This window comes from Strongyloides ratti, scaffold srae_chrx_scaffold0000002 (assembly GCF_001040885.1).
Source record: "Strongyloides ratti genome assembly S_ratti_ED321, scaffold srae_chrx_scaffold0000002".
Lineage (NCBI taxonomy): Eukaryota > Metazoa > Nematoda > Chromadorea > Rhabditida > Strongyloididae > Strongyloides > Strongyloides ratti.
In genome coordinates, this window is record NW_020171510.1 from 3,207,449 (window position 1) to 3,231,324 (window position 23,876).

The following is a 23,876-nucleotide window of genomic DNA, read 5'->3' on the forward strand; positions in this document are numbered from 1 at the left end:
TTTTGCAGTTGAATTTACGTTTGAACTTGTTGCAGTTCTAGCAAAAAAAACCTTTGGTAAACTTTTATCAAATATTAATATTGAAGATAAGAGCGATTTAAGAGTACTACTGATTGAACAAATCTAAAATATGATTAAATTTATTTATTAAAATTAAAATGAAAAAATATATAAAGTAGTTTGAGCTAGTATTGAAATTGTTAAATCTTCAAGAAAATAATTTTATAAGTTATTTAAGATTAGTAATTTTTTAGACTATATATTAGTTGATGTGTTTTTTTTTGAAATTGTTGATTTGGTTGTATTTGTTGTGATTGCCGTGTAAATTGTTGAAGTTGAATTTTCTTTAATTAATATAATGTACTGTAGTGTCTTCAACAGTCGTTAGATTTTCCACATTAACACTATATAAAATATGTTTTTCTGATATTTAAAGTCTTATCAATTTTTATTTAGAAATGTAATCTTTATGATACTTCATAATTTACTATAACTTAAATCACCGAAATTTTTCACTATTTCAAAATGACTTGATTTTTATCCTTTTAAGTGATAAAAAACAGGCAAAAGAATAATTGTAACAAAAAAAAATTAAAAAATTTTATTTTTACTAGTTTTTGATTATCAACTATATATTTTATGCTAAACATTTATTTAATTTTTAACATAAAAAAAAGAAAAAACTTATTTTAAAAAGATAACTAAATACAATCATTATAAACATAATTTAAATTTAATTCAATTTTATCTCGTATATAATTCTTTATTTTATTTCATATAAATATTTAACACATATACTTAAAAAGTGTTGCAGATATTTACAAATTTTAAAATTTTTATCTTGCAAAATAATTTTAAAAAATCCAATACATTGGATATCTTTTTTATTTACATAAAAACTAATTTTTTTTAATTTAATTATACTTTGAATAAATATGACACTTTTTATGCAATTGTTTCTTAAATTATTTTAAATATTAATTTTAATTAATGTATTTTTAAAAATTCCAAAATTTATATAACTTAATTGTTTTATGTATTTAAAAATCTTTTAATATAAAAAAATGCTAACAATTTATTGAATATTAGTTTTAATTATATTGAGTTTTCTTGTTCTTCAAAATGTAAAAGAACTATGAAACATTTTGTGAATTAAATTTTAATCCATTGTATCATAAATTAATATTTATAATATATATATAACTGTTAACATTTTTTAATTAAAATAATTTTTTATTTAGTTTTTATAACAAAAATTTGTAAAATAGAGTTAAATGAAAGCATTTAAAAATGAATATTATTTCCAAAGAAAAAATTTTTTTCTATATAATAAATATAAATGCTTTATTACAACTTTATTTTAAACAATATTTTTCACATTTATAATAAACAATACTTACAAAATATTGTTTATTGATAAAAAAAACTTTCAAACCAATCCCAAGGTAGATAAAGAAACTCATTTCCTCTTTTTTTACTTGTTAGAAGTGATGCTAAAAATTTTAATATTTTAATATTTAACATAAAAATACATACCAATCAAGTTTTTGCCATCTTCTAAATATACGATAAAAAAATTAAAAATTGTATTTAAAAATATTTATTACCTTCAGAACTATTATCTACAAATTTTCTTTTAATCCTCTTTAAATTATTTTTAAAATCAATAAAAATTATTAATTATTTTCTTACATTGTTATAATAAATATTTTTTGTTTCATCGATAATTAAAAATGCTTTTAATAATGATAATAAATTAAATAATAAAAAAAATTTAAAAATAAACGACAAATATTTCATTTTAATAAATGTATATAAGTTTATGAAAAGTACTATATATACTATTACGTATTTATTTAAAAATTAAAAAAATTAGAAATATTTAACTTTATATTTAATATTTGTTTTTTTTAATTATATCTTTAAGCTGTTGCTATAATTAAAATATAACTAAATTTTAATTGAAATGGTTATAAATATTTATTAAAACAATTTTTAAAAAAAAAGATATTTTATTTCGTTTTTTTAAAAATATGTAATTTAAATCAATAGCGAAAATTAAATTAATTACAAGTTTTGTTGGAGGTGGCGCCTGATAAAGACCCTACCAACTTATCACAATTCTCCTTTAAAAATATCCACAAGAATTTTATTTAAAAGTTTATTTTTTTAGTAATATAATTCAACACCTTTGTAATAATAATAAATTGTACACTACCTAAAGATTAGAAATATTGTCATTACAATAAAAATTAATAATTATACTTACTCTTCAATTAATATAAATTTTACCAAAACTTAAATAAAGATGCCCTATAGAATTGGGTTTTACACTAATAATACAATTTTAATCCTAAAATAAAACAAATTAGACAATATCGTAGTAGCATTAGAAAAAGAATAATAATAACTATAAGAACGATACAATTAATTAATAATAAAACATAACCTTAAATAAAGTTATATAAGATGATTTATCTCAGAGATTTCAACTCATTAAATACTGGTGAAATCGATTACATGAATTTTCTAGAAGAGTTACTAAAGCGAATAAAACGCTTAAATTTGTCACATATTATTAGAAGAGAAATCTAACAATAGATTTAGAAATTAAAGATTAAAATTTAGTGTAACAATAAAAAAAACATAATTATCTATATATCAAAGTACTTAGAAAATGATATAAAAAATTAATGATAAAATTTTGGGCATAAAATTCATGTAAGAATTTTACTCAATAGAAAAAACTATAATTGTGTTTAAAGTTTTTTGCCATGTTATTTTATGTACTTTAAAAAAAGTTAAAATTTTCTAAATTTCTAAATTACTTTTTTGTTTACGTTTTGAAAAATTCTTTAAACTAGATTTTTTAAAACAAAAAACTTAGTTAAAAGTTTTGATTAGAGTATAAAATATGTGATTAATATTGAAATTTGTTTTGATACAAAATATTTTAAAAGTGTTTATATATCATAATCAAATTATTTAAATTTACATCTTTATTTGTATTGTTTAAATATATTTGTTTATGTAAAAATTAACATACAATAAAAAAGTAAGATGACTTTTTTTTAAATTTTTTTATTATAAATTTTTGATAATTACATGTTTTTAATCTATCAATAAGTAACTATAAAAATTTTAGCTATAAAGTATTAGGTTGTATCATATGAAATGCATGTTTTGTCATTGCGCAATTTTCTAGCTGGCTCTATTAAATAACTAGCCATGTTTGAATAAAGCTAAGCATTTTGTTAGATTCTTTTGAATCTCCTCTACAAAATGACATATGTATTATGCCGAAATAGGAAGTTAGTTGTCTTTTATTTTAATTTATTTACAATGTCTTCCTTGCGCAGATTTCACAAAAGTTTTTCTTTTTGAGGTCAAAATGAGGTAAATGTTGCAAAATAAAAAAAATTTTTTAATAATCTTTTAGAAGTGAATCTTTTCATTGCTTCTGTTGAAAAAAAAATTTAAAAATTTTCAGGGCGGGAAATAAGAAGCTTTAAAACGCGCAGCGTGATGCATAATTTCATTCTTCAATAAAAACGTCTTGAAGCGCGATTTTAAAGTTTTTTTTCGACAAATGCTTAGAAAAGTATATGAAGTTTAATTATTTTCAAGATCTAAAGTTTCTAAACATTTGTAGCTAATTAAATGCTCAAAAATATAGATCAAACGTTTACCACCAATGTTGAACATAAAACAAGCATTTCATCGTTTTGAAGTCTGTTTTTTCAACTTTTTAAGGTAAAAATGATTCATTTTTTAAATGAAACATGATCTATACTAAGAATTGGATTATATGCAGCAAAAAAATCCAATTTGAACATTTTTTCATAAAAATTAAGTCATAAACTACCACATGTCCCAAAACAAGAATATAGTAGCATTTTTGGTAGTTTTTTGAAAAATATGTGCACTAAAGATTCATGAAATTTAGTAAGACCTGTTGAAACTAAGAGTATTGAATCCAATCATGCATAATTACCAAAAAAGTTTAAAAAAATATTCTTAGAAAGCACCTTTTTACATAAATAGACAGTTAAAAGATATTTACAAGCAAAGTCTCATCCATAGATTTCAGAAACCTTTCTTCAAAAACTGAAAGAGACGAATTATGAATCTCCCTTTCATTCCTCATATACCCCTAACCTAGGCCTACACAAAGCCTAATTTTTCTAAAAATTTGAATCATTCTTGAAGAAGAAATTCTTCAAAAACTATTGGCCTTTAGAATCTGCTCTTGAAACTTCTATCGCTTCTAGTTTTTAAAGTTTTTATTCAAATCGTTTAAAAAGTTAGTCATACGATAGAAAACAATGAGGTGAATCTAATGATTGTTATTAGAAGAAAAAATATTAATGTTTCACTGAGCTACGCGCATGCAAAAAGTTAAAAAAAAAACATGCATTTCATATGATACAACCTAATATTACTTTAATATTTTACAATTGATATATTTTTTTTATAAGTTTTTAAAAAAATTTGAATTTTTTTTAAATGTCTAAGTACATTATTTTCTATTATTAGCTTAAGAAAAAAAAATATATTATTAAAACTTTAAAATTTTTTTTACATGAAAAATTCTATAAAAATAATTATAATATGAAATCTTTTTACTGTAATTTTAAATATTCTTTATTTTTTTTCGTTAGAACATAGATAAAAAATAAAAAAAACTACTTTTAATAATAAATAGGCAATTAAGATATATTTTAAACTTTTCATTTGGAACTGGTTGTAGTGACCACATTTGATGTAGTTAAGTCGGTAGATGTTGATGCTTGTGTAGTTGGAACTTCTATAGTTGAATTATTGACTATATCAGTCATATTTCTTGTTGAATTTGTAATTAAAAAACTATCAAATATAGCTCCAATCATTCCACCAAAATTACCAAGTAATGTTTGGAATAAACCAGGTTTTTTAGTAGTTAGTGAACCTAAAATATGATTAAATTATTTCTACTAAATAAAAAAATTACTTGTAGTAGTATTAACTGGAGTCAAAGTTGCTTCACCTGAAATAAAAATATTATATAAATAAAATACAAATATATTTTCTACTTGTATTAGTTATTGTCGTGGTTTCAGAATGTGTTGAGGTTTCAGAACTTGTTGTGGTTATATCAGCTGATGTTGTTTCAGAGTGTGTTGTGTTTTCAGAACTTGTTATAGTTATAGCAATTGATGTGCTTTCAGAAACTGTTGTGTTAGTAGTATTTGTTGAAATTTCAGAAACTGTTGTGATGTTGGCAGTTGTTAAACTTGAATCGGTTGATGAAGTTTCTGTTTTCTGAGTTGATGAATTTCCTGAACTGGCTCTTTTATATCTTATTAATTGATTCTATGAAATTTAATTTCTAAATTCTAGTGTTTAATTTATTATAACTTACATCAAAAAGGTCGTTATTTATATTAACATCATTTAATTTCAATCCCTCTGAATAATATAAAGAAAGTAGAAGAATAACTTTAAAAAAGGTAATTTTAAAAAATCCTTTTTTCATGTTTTTAAATTTTTGCTTAATCAATTGTTTTTTAAATAAAACTTTTATTTACTTTTTTTCCGTAATTATACAAAAAAATATTTATAATATAAATGTGATTACATATAATTATTTACCTACATAATTTTTTTTTGAATAAAATTTTATCACGTTTTATTCTTCATTTTTTATATTCTTATAAACATTTTACACATTTTCTAAAAAAATTGCAACAGAAGTATAAAACAATTTAAAGAAAACATTTTATGAAAACAAATCTAAGAAAGATTAAAAATTTAAATATATTAAATTGCTAATGGCACAATTTATTTTTTTAATTTAATTAAACTTTGTACAAATATTACACTTTTTTTCAATTATTTAAAATATAATCTAATGTTAGTCAATAATGAAAAGTTTAAAAATTAAAAAACTTTATTGTGTTTATATTTGTAGATCAAAAAATATGAAAGAAAAGTTAATAATTTGTGTGATATTATTTAAGCTTATTTCAATTAAATTAAATTTTTTTGTTTTTTAAAATGTTAAAGTACCATGGTAACTTTTGTATGATTAAATTCATTTTATTATGTTATAAAGTATTATTTATAATTTGATACATAAATAATTGTTATTTTTTTTCCCTTACAAATAATTTTGTTAAATATTTATAAAGAGAAAAATTGTTTAAAAAAATTAATTTAAAATATATAAAGTTTTTATTAAATTTAATCATATAAACTCTTTAATTTAAAATTGATAATTTTTTCTTTTAAAAAAAAATTTTCAATTGTAAATAAAAAATTGTAACATGTATAAAAAAAGTTGAACTTTTTTTGATTTTTTGTTTTATTATAATCCAATTGATTTGAAATTTTTCTTTTGGATTATATGAAAATATTTAATATTAATTTAAAATTATTTTTTTTTATAAATGAAAAAAAATTATTCTTTAAATTATACTTTTATTTAGGTAATTTTTTAAAGTCTGTTAATAAATACAATATTTTTTGACAAAAATAATTATACTTTGTACTATTATATTTTATTTTTAAAAATTAAAAAATTTAATAATTATTATTTAATTTTATGTTGTTCTTTAAAAAAAAACTATCAAATTGAATCTAAAATAAATTAAATTATTTATGTTTTTAAAAAATTATTTCCATACAATTGTATTGAATATTTAAAGTTATTGTTCGAATATTAAAAATTACTTTACTAAAAATTATACACCAACCAATTTTTCTTACTTTCAAAATATATTGTATAATAAAAGAAATAAAAGTTGCATTTTAATAATTAAATATCCTTGAAAACCATTGTCATCTTTTTATTTTTGTTTCCTTATAATTTATTCTAAATATTAAAAAAAAAAGTTTTTAAATTGTTATCCACTGATCTATTACATATATTTCAAAAATATTTTTTTTCTTTCTTTAATAAATAAAAATTTTTTAATTTTTAATAATGAATAAAAAAATAAAAATGTAAGATTAATATGTCATTTAATAGATGTATAAGTTTAATCAAAATTATTATATTAGGTTGGTTCATATAAAATTAGCTAATTTTACAAAAAAAATTTAAATGTGTATATATGAAAAAGAATAAACAATTTTATTTGAATTGAGAGATATTTGAATCGATATAATGTTTCAGGCTTGCTGCTAATTTACTTAATCCATTAATATAAAAATTGAAACCTTTAAAGTAAATAAAATCTTCCAAAACAAGTTTTTTAAGCATTTTTGTTTTTAAAAGCTTTCTTTTTCAGAAATAATTCAATAATTTTTAAAAGTCTGTTAGAGTAAGATCAGTAAAATAAAGAGAATGAAAGCGAATTTTTTGTTTCAATTTGTTCAACTTCTGAATTGTTATTCTTGAAATATGTAAGCACGTATTGTTATAAAAAAAAATTGTTTTTTTTTATTGAATAAAAATAGTTTTTCTGAAACAACTTTTGGTAAACTTTATCTAATAATTGACACTTGAATTCATAAATTTTTGCTACAATAAATTTAAAAACTTAATAGTAAAGAAGTCTTTTACAATAACAATAAACATATACTAATACCTTCGTTAGCGTTTTCTAAAGTTTTTAAAACTGTTTTGAAGATTCATTTTTATTCAATTACTACGTTTTCTGTTGTTATAAAGAATCTACTTTTCATTATAAGTTAAGATCCTATATAAAAACAGGTCATTTTTGTAATTCAAAAAAAGAAGAATAAATGTCAAAACGTCACATTTCCTGATTTTTTTTTATTTCATTGGTTATTTATCTATCTAAATTTCCTGCCTTTTCAATTTTCTGCAAATGACAAGAAATACTAAATTTTTAATTTCTAATAACTCACCAATTTCTCTAACTAATTTACGTGGATTAGCTTCAACTACGCGATTCAACTTGTTGTTATCAATTATTGTTATTTTTCTTCCACGTTTCTCATACTTAAAGCTTTCATATCTTTCTCTGAATTACTTGAATCATTTTTTTTGTAGTCGCACGACTGACAAAATTCTTTTCAAAAGTTTTATTAATATTTCGTGCTGTTTTTGAAGCACTTGTCACTCTTTTGAACTTATATAAAAAAATTTTAAAATAGTAATTATTTGATGTTTTTTTATAATTTTTATGTTATTCTGTTAAAAAAAATAAAACAATTTTACTGAAATGCTTAATATTATTTTTATTATTCAAAGTTAGTTAATAAAGTCAGTTTTAATTGCTGCATATATATAATAACTTATTTTATGTTGTACATCCTTATATATTTGTAAATTGTTTTTTAATTACTCATATGAATAAGAATAATGTGTTATACTATAATCTAGTCATTTATTTTCTTTAACATTAAAAATATTAATTGTTATTATAAATTTTAGTATATAAATTCTGTCAAGCCAGGAAAAATTTACGTTAATTATTTTTATATGGTTTTATATATATTTATTGTTTTAAATAGCTATGATTTTTACTATAAAGATTAATTTTATCTTTTCTTTTGTTTAAAACATGTTAATAAACTATTAACTATAATTTCTTGTACTTTTAATTTACAGGAATTAGATGAAGTATAAGGAAAAATATATAAATAAAAATAATAAGAAGATTAATGATTAATTTTTATGAAGAATAAATTATTAAACCATAACATGCAATTTTATTTAATTTATCTTATACCTATTTTGCCAATAATATTATTTTAATAAAAGCTAGTCAAGTTATTTATTTTTTATATTATTTACTTAGGTAGAAAAATGAAAATTTTAATCGTTTTCACATGGAATAATTCTATTTGTAACAAAATCCTTAAGCTACTTTATTTTAAATAAAATTTTTTTTATGTAATCTGTTAATAATTAACTATGAAAAGTTTTATTATACTATTACTTTAATATTTTACAATTTCTAACTACTTTTATTTATTTTTAAAACTTTTTAAAAATTTTTAATGCCATAGTATTCTAAACATTAAATGTTTTTTGAAAAAAATTCAACAAAAATAAATTTATTTTATTTTAAAAAGCTCCTTTATTTTTTTGTTAAAGATTAAATAATAAAAAAAATAGAAGGACTATCAATCGTATCTAATAAATTCTTTTAAAATTTTTATTTTTTAACTAACGCAGTAATCATTATTTTGGCATTCTATTGCTACTTGTTAATTGTTTTTGTTGTAGTGTTTTTTTTTGTAATAGTTGAACATCTGTGATGTCTTTTTTATCCAAAAAATGAAGTAAAATATCTCATTAAATATGCAAAGTAATCACATATATAGCCAAGGAAATCATAAATATAGCTTAATATGCTACCAGTACAAGTTGGTGTACCTAAAACGTGATTAAATTAATTATGAGAAAATACAAATAAATTTACTTGTAGTATCATCTTCTACCATCAAAGTTGCTAAATTAAAAAAAAAATATTGCATAAATTATTAAAAAATGTTATTGTTTACCATCTGAAATATCTGATTTGCCATCAACTTTTTTTTCATCATTTTGTTCATCATTATTAGTTTCATTTTCTGGTTTAGATCTTTCAATTCTCACTAATGCATTCTAAAAAATGTTGTTTTAAATAATAATTATTATTTTATTATAGCTTACATCATCACTATTTTCTACTACTTCAAAATGACTTGATTTTAATCCATTTGTGTGATAAAAAGCAAGTAAAAGAATAACTGTAACAATATAAATTTGAAAAAATTTCATTTTTATTAATTTTTCATTATAAATCATATTTTTTATATGAAATTTTTATTTAATTTACAACATAATTAAACAAGAAATAACTCATTTTAAAAATGTGACTAAATACAATCATTACAAACATAATTTAATGTTAAATCAATTTTTTTATCGTTTTTAATTCTTAATTTATTATATTATAATAAATATATCTTACACATTTACTAAAAAAAATGAAGCAGCTATTTAAAAATTTTAAAAGTTTTATCTTACATAAGAATACTAAAAAAATTTAATAAATTGAAAATCTTTTTTATTTATATAACAATTTATTTTTAAAAATTGAATTATACTTTGTACAAATATAGCACCTTCTATTAAACTTTTTTGATTTATTTTAAATATAAACTATCATTAGCATATACTAAAAAGCTTTTAAATTACATTACTATATTGCAGGTGTGTTTGTAATTCATTTAAAATAAAAGAAAATTTAAGCAATTCGTTCGCTATTAAAATCAGTTTATTTTAATTATATTAAACTTCTTTGTTCCCTAAAACGTTAAAATGCCAATCAACATTTTATAGGATAAATTTTTTTCTAATATTTTCGAAAGCTTTATTAATTAAAAAAATATTAAAATATTTGTTGTTGTTTTTTATTGTTTATAAATAGTTTTCTTGATTTTCATTAAAAAATTTTAAAAACAAGTAAGATGAAAACATTTATAAATTAATAATTTTTTATAAATAGAAAATTTTTTATACTAGTCAATAAAAATGTATGAGTATAAAAGATTTATTTATTTCATGAAAAATAACTATGAAAGAAAAAAAAAATAAAACTTTTCTTTTCTCATTTTAACTTTTATATTTCTTATCATACGTATCAATTTAATATCAATATTTAAGTAACTAAATTTCTATCATTTAAAGTTTATTAATTTTGTTTTTTTTAAATTTTTCTTAATCTATGTCAATTTGTATAAGTATTACTAATTAACTGTAATTATATGTTTTTGATAATTATTTATTTAATATTTCAATAGAAACATATCAAATCTCTGAAATAAAACTATGTTTTCACTAATCACTTTTAAAAGTTTTTACATTAACCTAAATTTTAAGAATTACTTTTAATAAATATGTAATTTTAATATCATGTATAAAAATGGCTTCACAACTTTATATAGTATTTTTTAGCAAAAATATTTATATTTTACATTTGAAGTTTATAAAGATACTTTTCCACACCTATTTTAATTTTTTTTAAATTAAAAGTTTAAAAATTCGTATATTCAGCTATAAAATTATAACATTTTTCTTTTTATATAATTTCTAGTTTTTTATAAATATAAAAAATGTATAAAATTATTTATACTTTTTTACTACAAGAAATAAATTTTTTTGTTTCAACAAATTAATAGATAATATAACTTTATAATCAGTATATTAAAGTAATATAAATTGCATAGATAAATATTTTTTTTATTATTGTTAAAACTTAGTTTATCAGGTAATATTGAAACATTCAATTTAGTTACTCGGAATTATTAAAAAATGTAACTTATTATTAAAAGCAAAACAAATATTACAATAACAATTTTAAAACTTAATTGATTATTACACAGTGTAACATAGATAGCATTTTCCGAAATTGAAAAAACTAGGTTGAAAAAAAAAATTGTTTAGGCTACTTTTAGAGTACAACTTAGATTTAATTTTCTAAAAATCTCTACTTATACCATCTTTACTAATCAGAATTTTTGACTTAGCGCTTATATTTTACCACAGATTTTAAGCATACAATATCTAGACTTCCAATTAAACTAAACTGAACTACATAACACAACAAGGTAAAAAATTATTTCAATGTGATTTTTTTCACTTTTTTTTGCCATATGTTTATTCATTTCCATAAAGTGATTTTTAATCTCTCAATATTTGTAACACGTTGTATGTATACAAAAATTATTCATCGCTACAAGATGATGGTTTTCTTTTTAATCAAAAAATCACTTCAAAGCAATGAAAAGAAAAAAAAGCACCTAAAAAGAATAAAAGTTTTGTTTGAATTCAAGTTTTTGAAAAAATTTATTCATATAAAGAATATTTATAAAACAAATGGTAATAAGATTTTATTACTTTTTAAATAAAAATTTATTATATTATTTTTTAGAAAAATTAAGATTAAAATAAACATATATGTAAAATTTTAAATAAATTTATTTTTATACGAACTTGGACAAACTCAAATGAAAATTTTTTTTTTAATATTTTATAATAAAAAATATATTTATTAATTTAAAATAAAATAAGAAAAAAATTGATATAAAAAGTATTTCTTATTTTCAATAAATAAAAAATTACTCTAAAATAATAACAATACTTTATATTGTTTTTTTTTATCTAAACTTTTCTCAGATCATTCATGTTGTACTGGTACAAAAATAAGATTATTTTGTTAAAAATTTTATTTTTTTAAATTTTTATCATAACAAATTTATGATTTGCAAGATAATTAATAGAAAATAATGTAAATTGTAGTTTTTATGTAACACAATTATACTTAAAGATATCAATTTGATTTTTTTTTAAATTTAAAAATAATCTTAGTAAATATTAATTTCATAATATTTATCATAATAAATAAAATTTAAATGTTATCTTATTAAGTGAACTATATTACTATCTTAATATAAACAGCTATGAAAAAAAATATTTAAATAAACTTAATTTTTCATTATCGATCATTGTTTAATTACAACATTTTTGAATCATAACTAAATAAACATATATATTATCATTTTTAAAAAAACCAGGAATCAGTTTTTATTATTCAAAGAAAAAATAAAAAAGTTTTGAGATATGAGTAAGATGTGCAGGTTTGACATTTTACACAGAAGTACTAACTTGCAAATTTTTGGAAGGCTTAATAAAATATATTATCATTATAAACCCAATAACCAAAAACTTGTAATTTTCTTTATTAATTATCTTTTTTAATAATCTAATTTTTTATATTTGTCCACTATTATTTTAGATGATCACAAGTTTACCTATAGTTAAATTTAAATAAAGTTTTAAAAGAAGAGTTCGTTATCTTAGATTTTATACACTACTAGGATAAGGACGTCAGAAACATGTTATGAAATATAAGTAGGTCAAACTTATATTTAATTATTTTACTTATGTGGCAAATTAAAAAAAAATCTATATAAATATGGCCTTTAAAAAAAGTTTTATTAAATTATAAAAAAAATATATATAAACTTTGCCAATATATTTAAATATACTAATTTAAATACAACTAATGTTATTCTACATCTAAACTATGTTGTATTGTAAATTTATTTTGATAAATATTTTTATTATATATATATTAACACTTTATAAGTTTATGACATACGTATAACCAGAAATATTACTAGTTTATATCTCTCGTAATATAAAATACCCTTAAAGTCAAAGTTTATCAGAAATTACTTTATTCAACACTAAAGCGAGCTACAATTAAAATAATAAAAAGTGATTTAGTCATAAATTTTTATGATAGTTTATCTAATTCAGGTCTAATCGTAACGTATCGTGGCCACGATTGAATACTAAGATATCCTATGGATAATTAAAACCATAAAAAATAATTAATAACTCATACAACGAAATAAAATTTATAAAAATGTTAAATCAAGAAATGACTTTTTAATTATACCTTTATTTTTTATATATTAAATATTATTACTATATTTATTCGTTTTTACGTTCTCTCATCATTTCTTACTATCTTTAAAGTTTTTTTTTTCCTTATAAATAAAATTTGAAATTCTACAGAATTAAAAAAAATACATGCTTTTAAATTAACAAAATTAAAATTAAAGAAAAATTATGCTATATTTTTTACTACTATTTTTATAATATTGTTAAAAATTAATTTTTTTTTTAAATAAAATTAAAATTTGTTTTTTATGCAATTAAAATTTTAATGCAGTTTAAATATTTGTTAAAAAAAAAAAATTAAAATATATTCAATCGATTTTTTAACAGCATATAAAAAATAATAATTTATAAAACACTTTTAAAAAAATGGTATTACTTAACTACACTAATGTTAAAAGTAAATATAATTTTTTACTTTTTCAGAGATAAAAGCAAACATAATCTATGTCGAAAATTAACTATTTTTCTATCTTAAAATTTTTACTCATTATTAAACAAGCGCGTGCTTCGCACACGCTTGCTTGCAGGGCAGGTCTTTTGTGTAAGCTATAGATTTTTTCATTTTATTGTGATTTAAAGCGTGTATTTCAGACGCTCAAATTTTAAAAATTTTTTTAAATAATGTGATCTATTGTATCATAAAAAAATATTTTTTGATTATTTCCTTATTTTTCAACATTTTTTTATTTTTTTAAAATTTTTCTATATGCAAATTGATAAAATAATTAAAAGAATAAATAATTAAATCTTTAAATTTATACATTGACATTTTTCCTTTACAGCTATAGCTATAAAAAACAATTAGTGTAAAAAATCATTTATTTTTTTAATTTATTATTATTATAAATATAAAATTATAAAATATATAAAAGTTAAAAAAAATTAACGTAAATTGTTACATTATCATTATAAATTGATATATATCTTTTTTTTATGCTGATATTTGTGTTGAATAACACTTTTTAAAACTTTGATTATCCTAAAAGGAAAAAATTGTTAGAAATTTTTTACACGTTTTTGCGCATAACTCAAGAACGAAAAATGATAAAAATATGATCTAGTAGCCAAAATGTAGAGAATAAAAATCCCCCGAGACATTTTTTTCATTTTTTTAAGAATTATAGCGTTTTGAAAATTTTATAAATAGAAGATGATTTTTAGTTAACATCTCAAGAACAAATGATTTGTTTAAGACCGTACTTATGTCATTCGAAAGAGCACAAATTAATTAATAATTTTTTTATTATCACTATTTCTTAAAATTAAGTTTTTAAAAAGTTATGACTGATAAAAGTTTAAAATTTGTAAACTTAAAAAATATGCAAAAACTTTTCCACGGATATCTCAAGAACGGAAAATGATAAAAATATGGTATAGTAGTCAAAATGTAGAGAACAAAATTCTCCAGGTCGGTTTTTTTTTTTTTTTTTTTTTGAAAAATTTTTTTTTCATAAGTTAAAAGAGTTTAAATATGAAAAAAAAAAATTTAAAAAACAGTAAAATTGGTTTTTTGCTTATATCTCAAGAACAAATAATCATATTAAAATAAAACTTGTTTCATTTGAAAGAGCACAAAAAAATGAATAATTTTGGTCTGCATCATTTTTTCATAAAATTAAGTTTTAAAAAAGTTATGACTGATAAAAAAAAAATAAATTTTTTAATATTACACTATTCCAAGAATATCTCGAGAACGGAAAAAGATAAAAATATGGTATATTAGTCAAAATGTAGAAAAAAAAATTCCCCAGGTCGGTTTTTTTTGATTTTTTGAAAAATCTTTTTTTTCAAAAGTTATAGAGATTTAAAATTTTTAAATTTTATACCTAACTTTAGATTATCATATCTTACTTAAAACTTCATCTTTTTAAAAAAATAAGGCCGGAAACGTTTTCTCCGACCTTTTTTTACCTTAGGGTCAAATTTTGCTAAAAAAAATATTGGAATTGTAATGTTACAGCAAATGAAACATGTGCTGTTTTTGCTGCACTTTAATGCACCTTGCTGCAATATCTATATAAAGACGCAATTTTTTTAAAAAATTATTGAACTTTTCGTGTTCAGCGCATTTTTTTACCCTAGGAAAAATTAAAAAATATTTAAAATTCTAAAAAAATTTTTCCTACTCAATTCTCGCCTATATATATTTAGGATATTGATTTTTTTTAAATCATTTCATTGTTCTTCAAACTCTAATTTAAAGAATTTAAAAATTAAGAACAACCTATAAAATATTATTTCAAAAAATTTAAAATAGATAATTTCTAATAAGTAAATATTTTTGATAAGATAATATATTATATTTATTTATTAAAACTAATTATTTTTTTAAATTATACATTTATTTACTTATTTCTTAATGTTTCTTAACTACATTTCAATTTTTAATCAAATTAAAACAAAATCATATTTGTTTTGATTTTTATTGTTATGTTATCTTGAAATATTCAAACAATTTTATAAGATAGTTATATATTATTAAAAATACGTTTTTTATTTTTAATTAATTTATATAATTAATATTTTATTTTTAAATATTTTTAGTACATATATTTAATATGTCAAAAAAAAATTTATTTTTCTTGTGAATTTTGTTTTAATATTATTCATCAATCTAATATCTTGTTTTAACAATTAGTAATGCCAGTCATTAGACGGCATTATGTAGGCGGATTCAGAGAGTATAAAAAGGAGAAGAAATAGAAGACAAGTCAGTTGTTGTCCAGGAAAGTTGGTCTGCTCAAGTACCAGTTCAGCTCTGCTTACTCTTAATTTATTTATTCTTAATATTTTTCCGTTGTTATTACATTAATAAACGTATTTATATATTAATCTATCCGTTTTATTTATTCCCCTTTAAAGCCCAAAACCGCTACATCATCTCTCAACAGAGATGAAAACCATGGGCGCCATTAGGAATTTTGGAAGGATTAAAAATGAAAAAAATAATTATATTGATGTAAATTTTTATCCAGAATGTAGAAAAATTTTTACTTATTTTAAAAATCATATAGCTATGATATATTAGATTATTATAGATATCTAGAAGATAAAAATAGAAAAGATTCTACTAGATTTATTTCAAAACTTAATGACATGTATTTCAAATTTATGGATAGATCGGTTTTTAAAACACCAGTTAGAAACAAATTATAAAGTTATAATAAATATAAAACTAGAAAATTACTTTTACAAGTTGGAGAATATCAATACTTGTATAGATATAATCACAAAGGTTATAGACAGTAAGCTACAATGATTGCTTAAACTTTAATAATTAGTTTTTCAGAATTTAAAAACGAAGTAATGTTTCTGATAAAATTGAACAAGATTTTATCAATTTAGTGAATATTGTTGCTTGGATTAATGATGAAATTAAAAGTTTTGCATTTAGGTATACAAAAAAATTGATGGGATATAGAATTTTACAGAAACTTAAAGATTCGATATTAAAATTTTAATTTGTTATTAGAACAGATTTAAATGATGAATTGCATCTTAATGCAGAAACGGATTATACTTTTGTTTTTAATGACACAGATTTTATTTTTTCTAATTATCCTTTTGAAAAAGATTGAAATTGAAGATTGTATCGAGAGAAAAATAGTCATTCATTATACTTTTATAAAATTAAAACAAAACAAGATAATGATGTAGACTTATTACGAAATTTTTGTTTTATAAACAAGTTTGTAACAGCAAAAGTATCAGATGATGGAAATTATTTATTTGTAAAATTACATGATACTAAAAACGATACATCTGCTTTATATTTCTATAATCTTAGAAATGTACATGATTTTAATGGTAAAATAGAATCTTTATCGTTTGACTAGTAAATTCGATGCATATTATAAAATTCATTCTACTGTTGAAAATGAAGCAATTGTCTTTACAAATAAATTATAATTGACTGTTAGAATTGAGATTGCAAAAATTTTAAGTTTTAATGAATCTTTAGAATCTTCTAAAATACTTATTGAAGATAAAAAAATTTATACATTAAAAAAATTGTTTATGTTGGAAAAGTGTATTTGGTATTAATTTGTTTATAAAATTCAGAAAATATTTAAAACTTTAAAATAAAAAAACTAAAGAGATTTTGAAAGTAATGAGTATTAATGAAGGCTTCATTGAAGATGGATAAGAAGATGCAAGTAATTATAACTTTTACTTTAAATTTAAAAATATAAATATACCAGGAGTTATATTTCAAATTGATTTTGAAGTGATTTTAAAAAAAAGTACATAAATTAGAGGTAATAAGGCAATTCAAATCTAAATTTGAAACATTAGATACTTCTGACTTTGTAATAAAAAGAGAATAATATTACGATAAAATTGGTATTAAAATACTTATGTTAATGTTTGATAGTAAACATTATGAAAAAATAAACAAAATCTTGTAATTGTAGAAGCATATGATAATTTAAGTGCTTCATGGAATCTACAAAAATCATTGCCTAAAATGTTCATTGTTAAAGAATTTAAGAGTATTTGGCATTTTTCAGGTATAAAAGGTTTAGGTAAAAAATGATCTTCTGACAAAAAAAAACTTAAACGAAAAAACAGTTTTGATGATTTTATTTATGCTATAAAATATTTAATCAAAAAAAAGTATACTACATCAAGTAAAATTGCTATTTATGGCAAAGGTAAAAGCGGTCTTCTGACAACTATTGTTTCACAACTGGAACCAAAGTTTACTAGTGCTGTTGTAGCAAAATCACCATTATTAGATACAATACGATATAATGAATTGAATTATTATGATTTGATTCAGGTAGACGCGTAGGGTGACTTAAATAAAAAGAAAGATTTTGTAAATTTATATTCATTTTCACCTTATCATCAAATAGAAAAAAGTTATACTTTTAAAAAAGAATAGCCAAGTACTTTAATTATTCACCCTTTTTATGCAAACAATTATTTTATCGGACATACAACAAAATATCTAGCTAAATTGTACCCAATTTTAAAAAAAAATACAAAATTACGTTATGCTAATTCAATGATTGCATAAATCATGAAACAAGATGATTATAATCAAAAATATGATCAAAAAAAATAGATGAATTATATCGAGTTCTTCTTTTCTTTCAACTAATACTAGATTTAAAATTTGAAAAATAACTATTATTAAAATTGGAATTTATTAATATTTAAAAAAATATTAAATTTTAATTATACTAAAAAAATTTGTATTCAACAAAATAAAATATGATTTTCATTAGTATATGTATTACATTCAATTCTACCCAAAAATTAATATAAAGTTTAAACATTTCATAAATAGAATAACAAATATAATGATTTCAAGTCATTGAAAATATTTGATTTTAAAAAATTAATTTTTTGACATATTTGAATACAGTGATTATATAGTATATATCATATTCGAAATGTCTTTAAAAAGTTTTCGAATAATTGTGGTATTAAATTGTATTAAGTATATATTTTTTTTATAATATTTGAAATTTTACAGATTTTATAACTATAAAGTTTTTTTGTTTATTTCAAAAATATTATTTTTTAAAATATAACATAAAAAAGTATTAATTTAAACTTTAAATCTAATACTCTTTGAAGGAAAAAAACTCTGTATATAATTCATTTACTAGTTAATATACAGTTTCTTTTTTTTTTATTAAAAACGTAATTTTTTACGATAAAAGCTATAATTGAATTAGTTTGACGTGATTTGTCTTTTTTTTTTAAGTACATATAATTTATATATATTTTGTTGTATGTTAAACACCATAAAAGATACAATTAAAATATGTAAATATCAAAATTTTTGCATTACTTGCTACAATTAATTTTTTATTTTATTTGATAGTAGAATGAAAACGAACATAAATTTAAAAATTATTTTACAATATATAAGAATCAACTTTTATATTGTTATATTCTTAAAAAATATTGTTAAAATAATTCTTTTAAAAATAAACAAACAAAAATTAATGTAGTAAGATTTTTAAAATACTATAAATTATAATAAATATTAACTTGATGTATAAATACTATTAAATATTACAATTATTTTCAAACTTTTTTAAGACATATAGAATATAATTTATACTATGTGATCATATTATTAAAATACGTTAAAATAATTTATTATAAAAATAAATATTTCTATTGATTTGAAATTATCATATTTGTCATTTTATTTTAGAAATGTTTAAACTTTCGTAATATTTTTAAAATAGAATTGAATGTAATATATATAATAATGAAAATCATATTTTATTTTGTTGAATACAAATTTTTTTTACTATAATTAAATTTAATATTTTTTTTAAATATTTAAAATTCTAAGTTAAAAAAATATATTATTTTTCAAACTTTAAATCTAATGCTAGTTGAATGAAAATAAGCATACGATGTAATTCATCCATTTCTAATTCAGCTAATTTTTTATCATAATTATACATATCATCATCATGATCATCTTCTTTCCTGATGTAAGCAATCATTGGATTAGCAAAACGTGATTTTGGATTTTTTTTTAAAAGTGGATACAATTTAGCTAAATATTTTGTTGTATGTCCGACCAAATTAGTAAATTCTTCAAAAGGGTGAATTATTAAAGTACTTGGCCATTCTTTTTTAAAAGTACGACATTTTTCCATTTGATGATAAGGTGAAAATGAATATAAATTAACAAACTCTTTTTTTTTATTTAAATTACCATACCCGTATTGGAAAGCAAGACCATATTTAGTTAATTTATCATATCGTATTGTATCTAATAATGGTGATTTTGCTACAACAGCACCAATAAGCTTTGGTTCTCGTTGTGAAACGACAGTTGTCAAAAGACCGCCATTATGTTTGCCATAAATAGCAATTTTACTTGATGTAGTATACTTTTTTTTGATTAAATGTTTTATAGCATAAATAAAATCATCAAAACTGTTTTTTCTTTTTAGTTCTATTCCGTCTGAAGTCCACTTTTCACCTAAACCTTCTATACCTCTTATACCAGGAATACACCAAATACCACCAAATTCTTTAGCAAAGAATAATTTAGCTAATGATTTTTGAGGATGCCATGCAGCACTTAAATCTCCATAAGCTTCTATAATTACAGGATTTTGTTGATTTTTTTTTAAATCTCTTGTATGAAACATTATCATAGATATATTTTTACCATCTTTACTTTTATAGTATTCTGTTTCAATAATAAAGTCAAAAACTGAAAGTTTAAAAAATTCAGCTATAAAAAATGTTCCTTTTTTTGCTTCATCTACTCCTTTGTTTAAAACATTTTCAAAATTAATTGTATATATAGCATTTGGTATATGTATACTATTATATGAAAAGATAAGAGTAGAATGACTTATATGTGATTGTGCCTGCTCAATGACTCCTGGACCAACATAAAAATCTTTTACTAACGTTAAAGCCTTTTTATTATAAAGTTTCAAATAATTGTGTAACTTTTTGACAACAATTATTACAAAAAAATCTTTTCCAACAGAATAAACATTTTTAATTTGTAAACCTTCTTCTTCCTTTAAAATTAGTTCAGCATCATCAACAGTATAATCTGAATTTTGAATTTTTGTTACCACAACTCTACTTTTCATGCCAAATTTTTTCACGAAAAATACCGCAAAATCTCCAATAGTAAAACAAAATTCATAGTTTGCATCAAATTTACCAATCAAATGTTGAGCATGTATATAATGATTTATATCACGTACATTTGTGATATTCCAAAAATAATAAGAAGTTGTACTATTTTCAAACATTTCTAATCTTATAATCAAATAATTTCCATCATCTGATAATTTTGCTGTTACATCGCCTTCTTTTAAAAGATGACTTCGAAATATTTCTCTATCGGAAAATGGATTTGTTCCAAATTTATGGTAAAATAAAGACGGAGCACTTGTATCTTCATATAATGATCCATTTGGATGATGTTTAAATGGATATTTAGAATAAATAAAACCTGCGTCATTAAAAACAAAAGCATATTCTGTTTGTGCATTCATAGGCATTACATCTTTTAAATCTGTTCCATTTAAATATTTAAATCTCATTAGGCAATATCCAGTAGTTAAAAAAATTTGATACCCCATAATTTTTAATGAATGACTTACTGCAAGATTGTTAATTCCCGTTTCATTAATTCTAGGATAATTATTTAAATCTATAAAATCTTCTATTCCTGGAAGAAAATCTGCTTCTCTTCTAATAATTCTAAAAAAACAGATATAAAATTTTATGCAATCTTTTTATGACTTACGCTCTAGTACGGTGTTCATCAAAAGCAATATAATATTGATATTGCCCAAATTGTGAAATAAATTCATGATAAGTAAAATCTTTATAACCATTTAATATGTTTCTAATTGGTTTGATAAATTCTGATCTATTCATAAAGTCAAAATACATGCTATTAAGCCTTGAAATAAAACGATTAGATTCTGGTCTATCACTATCTTCTAAATATCTATACAAATCGGATATATCACATTTATTTTTTTGTCTATTAGTATAAGTAAAATTTTTTTTGCATTCTGGATAAAAATTTACATTAATATAACTATTTTTATAATTTTGATTACTTCCAAAATTGTAATAACCAGATATTAGATTAATAGTTAATAGTAAAAATAAGTTCACAAGATAAATAAATTTTTTTCTTGACATATTGAATAAATATACTAAAAATATAAAATATTTATTATATAAATTAATTAAAAATAGTTAACGTATTTTAAATAATATACAATTATTTTATAAAATTGTTTGAATGTTTCAAGATAACATAACAATAAAAATCAAAACAAATATGATTTTGTTTTTAATTGATTAAATATTGAAATGTAGTTAAGAAACATTAAGAAATAAGTAAATAAATGTTTAATTAAAAAAAATAATTATTTTAAATAAATTATTAAAATAAAATGTCTTAAAAAAAAATAATAATACTTTTTAGATCAAAAATTTTTGCTAAGTAAAAATTATCTATTTTAAAATTTTTGAAATAATATTTAATGAGTTGTAATTATTATTTAAATTTTTTAATTAATGTTTAAAGAACAATAAAATAACTACAAATTAAAGTCAATATTTAAAAATAAACAAAAATTTTTTATCTGACAAAAAAAAAATTAAGATTAAAATAACATTTTAATTTTAAACATAGATTATGTTTGCTTATGCCTATGAAAAAAAGCAAAAATTAATTTACTTTGAACATTAATGTACTACATTAACATTTTTTTTTAAAAATTTTTAAAATTATTATTATTTATATGTTAATAATAATTTAACTTATTATACTTTTATTATTTTTTTTTAATAAATATTTAATCTGTTAAAAAGTTTGAATTATCTTTTAAATACAATTTATTAATATAAAACAAAAAAATTTTTATTAAATTTGTATTAAAAAGTAAAAAATAAAGTAATCTTGATTAATCTTTTTAAAAAGTAATTTAAAATTAGCATAAAATTTTTTTAAATTTAAATTTAATTTTTATAAAGCAAATTTTTTATAATTTAATAAACATTTCAAAATTTATGTATTAAAAAATAAAAAATAGACTAAAAATATTAATTAAAATAAAATTACAATACAACGTAATATATTAATTATGTTTGAACTAATAGTTACATATATTTTTCCAAAGATTATACTTTTTTTATTATTAAATTAAAATTACTGATTTAATTAATATGAAAATACATATGTTTTTTAGTTGTTAATATAAAAAAGTCGTTATCAAACATTTACCGATAGTGTTAAATTTAGTTTATATAAACATTTTATTATTTACTATTTATTTAAAATTATATTTAAATCAAAATAATATTATGTATTACTTAATATCATAACATTTTAATTTTATTTATTATACTAAAATTTAATAAGTTTAAGACGTACACAAGAACAGAAATATTACTGGACTATATATTTTAGCAATTTTTAATACTCTTATAAGTTCAAGTATATTTAAACAACTTTTATTTACATAATATCAAACACAATACAATAATAGTAAATGCTTCAATCGTGAGCTTACGTGATAGTTAAGTTCAATTAAGTTTAACCGAGAATTCTACCGTGGCTACGAAGAATACAAAAAGATTATCCTTTAGATAAAATATATAAAACCTATAATAAGTAAAATTATTCATACAATAAAAATTATAAAAGACTAAGTAATCAAAGAAATAAGAAATGACTAAAATTGTCAAATCTTTACTTTTTATATACTAAAGTTATCATCTTATTTTACTTCTAGTCCTAATATATCATCATTTCTTACTATATAAAAAATTAGTTATATGATGCAAACTGAAAATGGCATGTACATTTTTATTTTTTTTCACTTCAGCTTGAATAACTTTTTATTCATTTTTAGATAAAAAGCTGTTAAAATTAAGTTGAACTCAGAAAAAGCTATTTGTGTTGTACTAAGTTAATTGTTATGAATGTTTT

At 19.4% G+C, this 23,876-nt stretch overlaps 4 protein-coding genes across 4 annotated transcripts; all 4 read right to left on the bottom strand.

The window, feature by feature from the left end:
- Window positions 1-1,410: 1,410 nt before the first annotated feature.
- On the bottom strand, window positions 1,411-1,800 carry SRAE_X000168200 (Hypothetical protein; the record flags this gene model as incomplete). The annotated part of the gene is made up of 4 exons (XM_024651718.1): window positions 1,411-1,493; window positions 1,537-1,557; window positions 1,608-1,644; window positions 1,693-1,800. The coding sequence occupies 4 exons, from the start codon at window positions 1,798-1,800 to the stop codon at window positions 1,411-1,413; spliced, it is 249 nt and encodes an 82-aa protein (XP_024499150.1).
- Window positions 1,801-4,730: 2,930 nt separating this feature from the next.
- Window positions 4,731-5,515, bottom strand: SRAE_X000168300 (Hypothetical protein; the record flags this gene model as incomplete). Its single annotated transcript, XM_024651729.1, has 4 exons — window positions 4,731-4,948; window positions 4,991-5,026; window positions 5,073-5,352; window positions 5,402-5,515. The coding sequence occupies 4 exons, from the start codon at window positions 5,513-5,515 to the stop codon at window positions 4,731-4,733; spliced, it is 648 nt and encodes a 215-aa protein (XP_024499151.1).
- Window positions 5,516-9,221: 3,706 nt separating this feature from the next.
- On the bottom strand, window positions 9,222-9,745 carry SRAE_X000168400 (Hypothetical protein; the record flags this gene model as incomplete). The annotated part of the gene is made up of 4 exons (XM_024651740.1): window positions 9,222-9,331; window positions 9,378-9,407; window positions 9,460-9,562; window positions 9,611-9,745. 4 exons carry the CDS (start codon window positions 9,743-9,745, stop codon window positions 9,222-9,224), a joined length of 378 nt encoding a protein of 125 aa, XP_024499152.1.
- A 10,001-nt stretch (window positions 9,746-19,746) lies between these two features.
- Window positions 19,747-22,078, bottom strand: SRAE_X000168500 (Prolyl endopeptidase; the record flags this gene model as incomplete). The annotated part of the gene is made up of 2 exons (XM_024651751.1): window positions 19,747-21,625; window positions 21,672-22,078. 2 exons carry the CDS (start codon window positions 22,076-22,078, stop codon window positions 19,747-19,749), a joined length of 2,286 nt encoding a protein of 761 aa, XP_024499153.1.
- Between the last annotated feature and the right edge of the window lie 1,798 nt (window positions 22,079-23,876).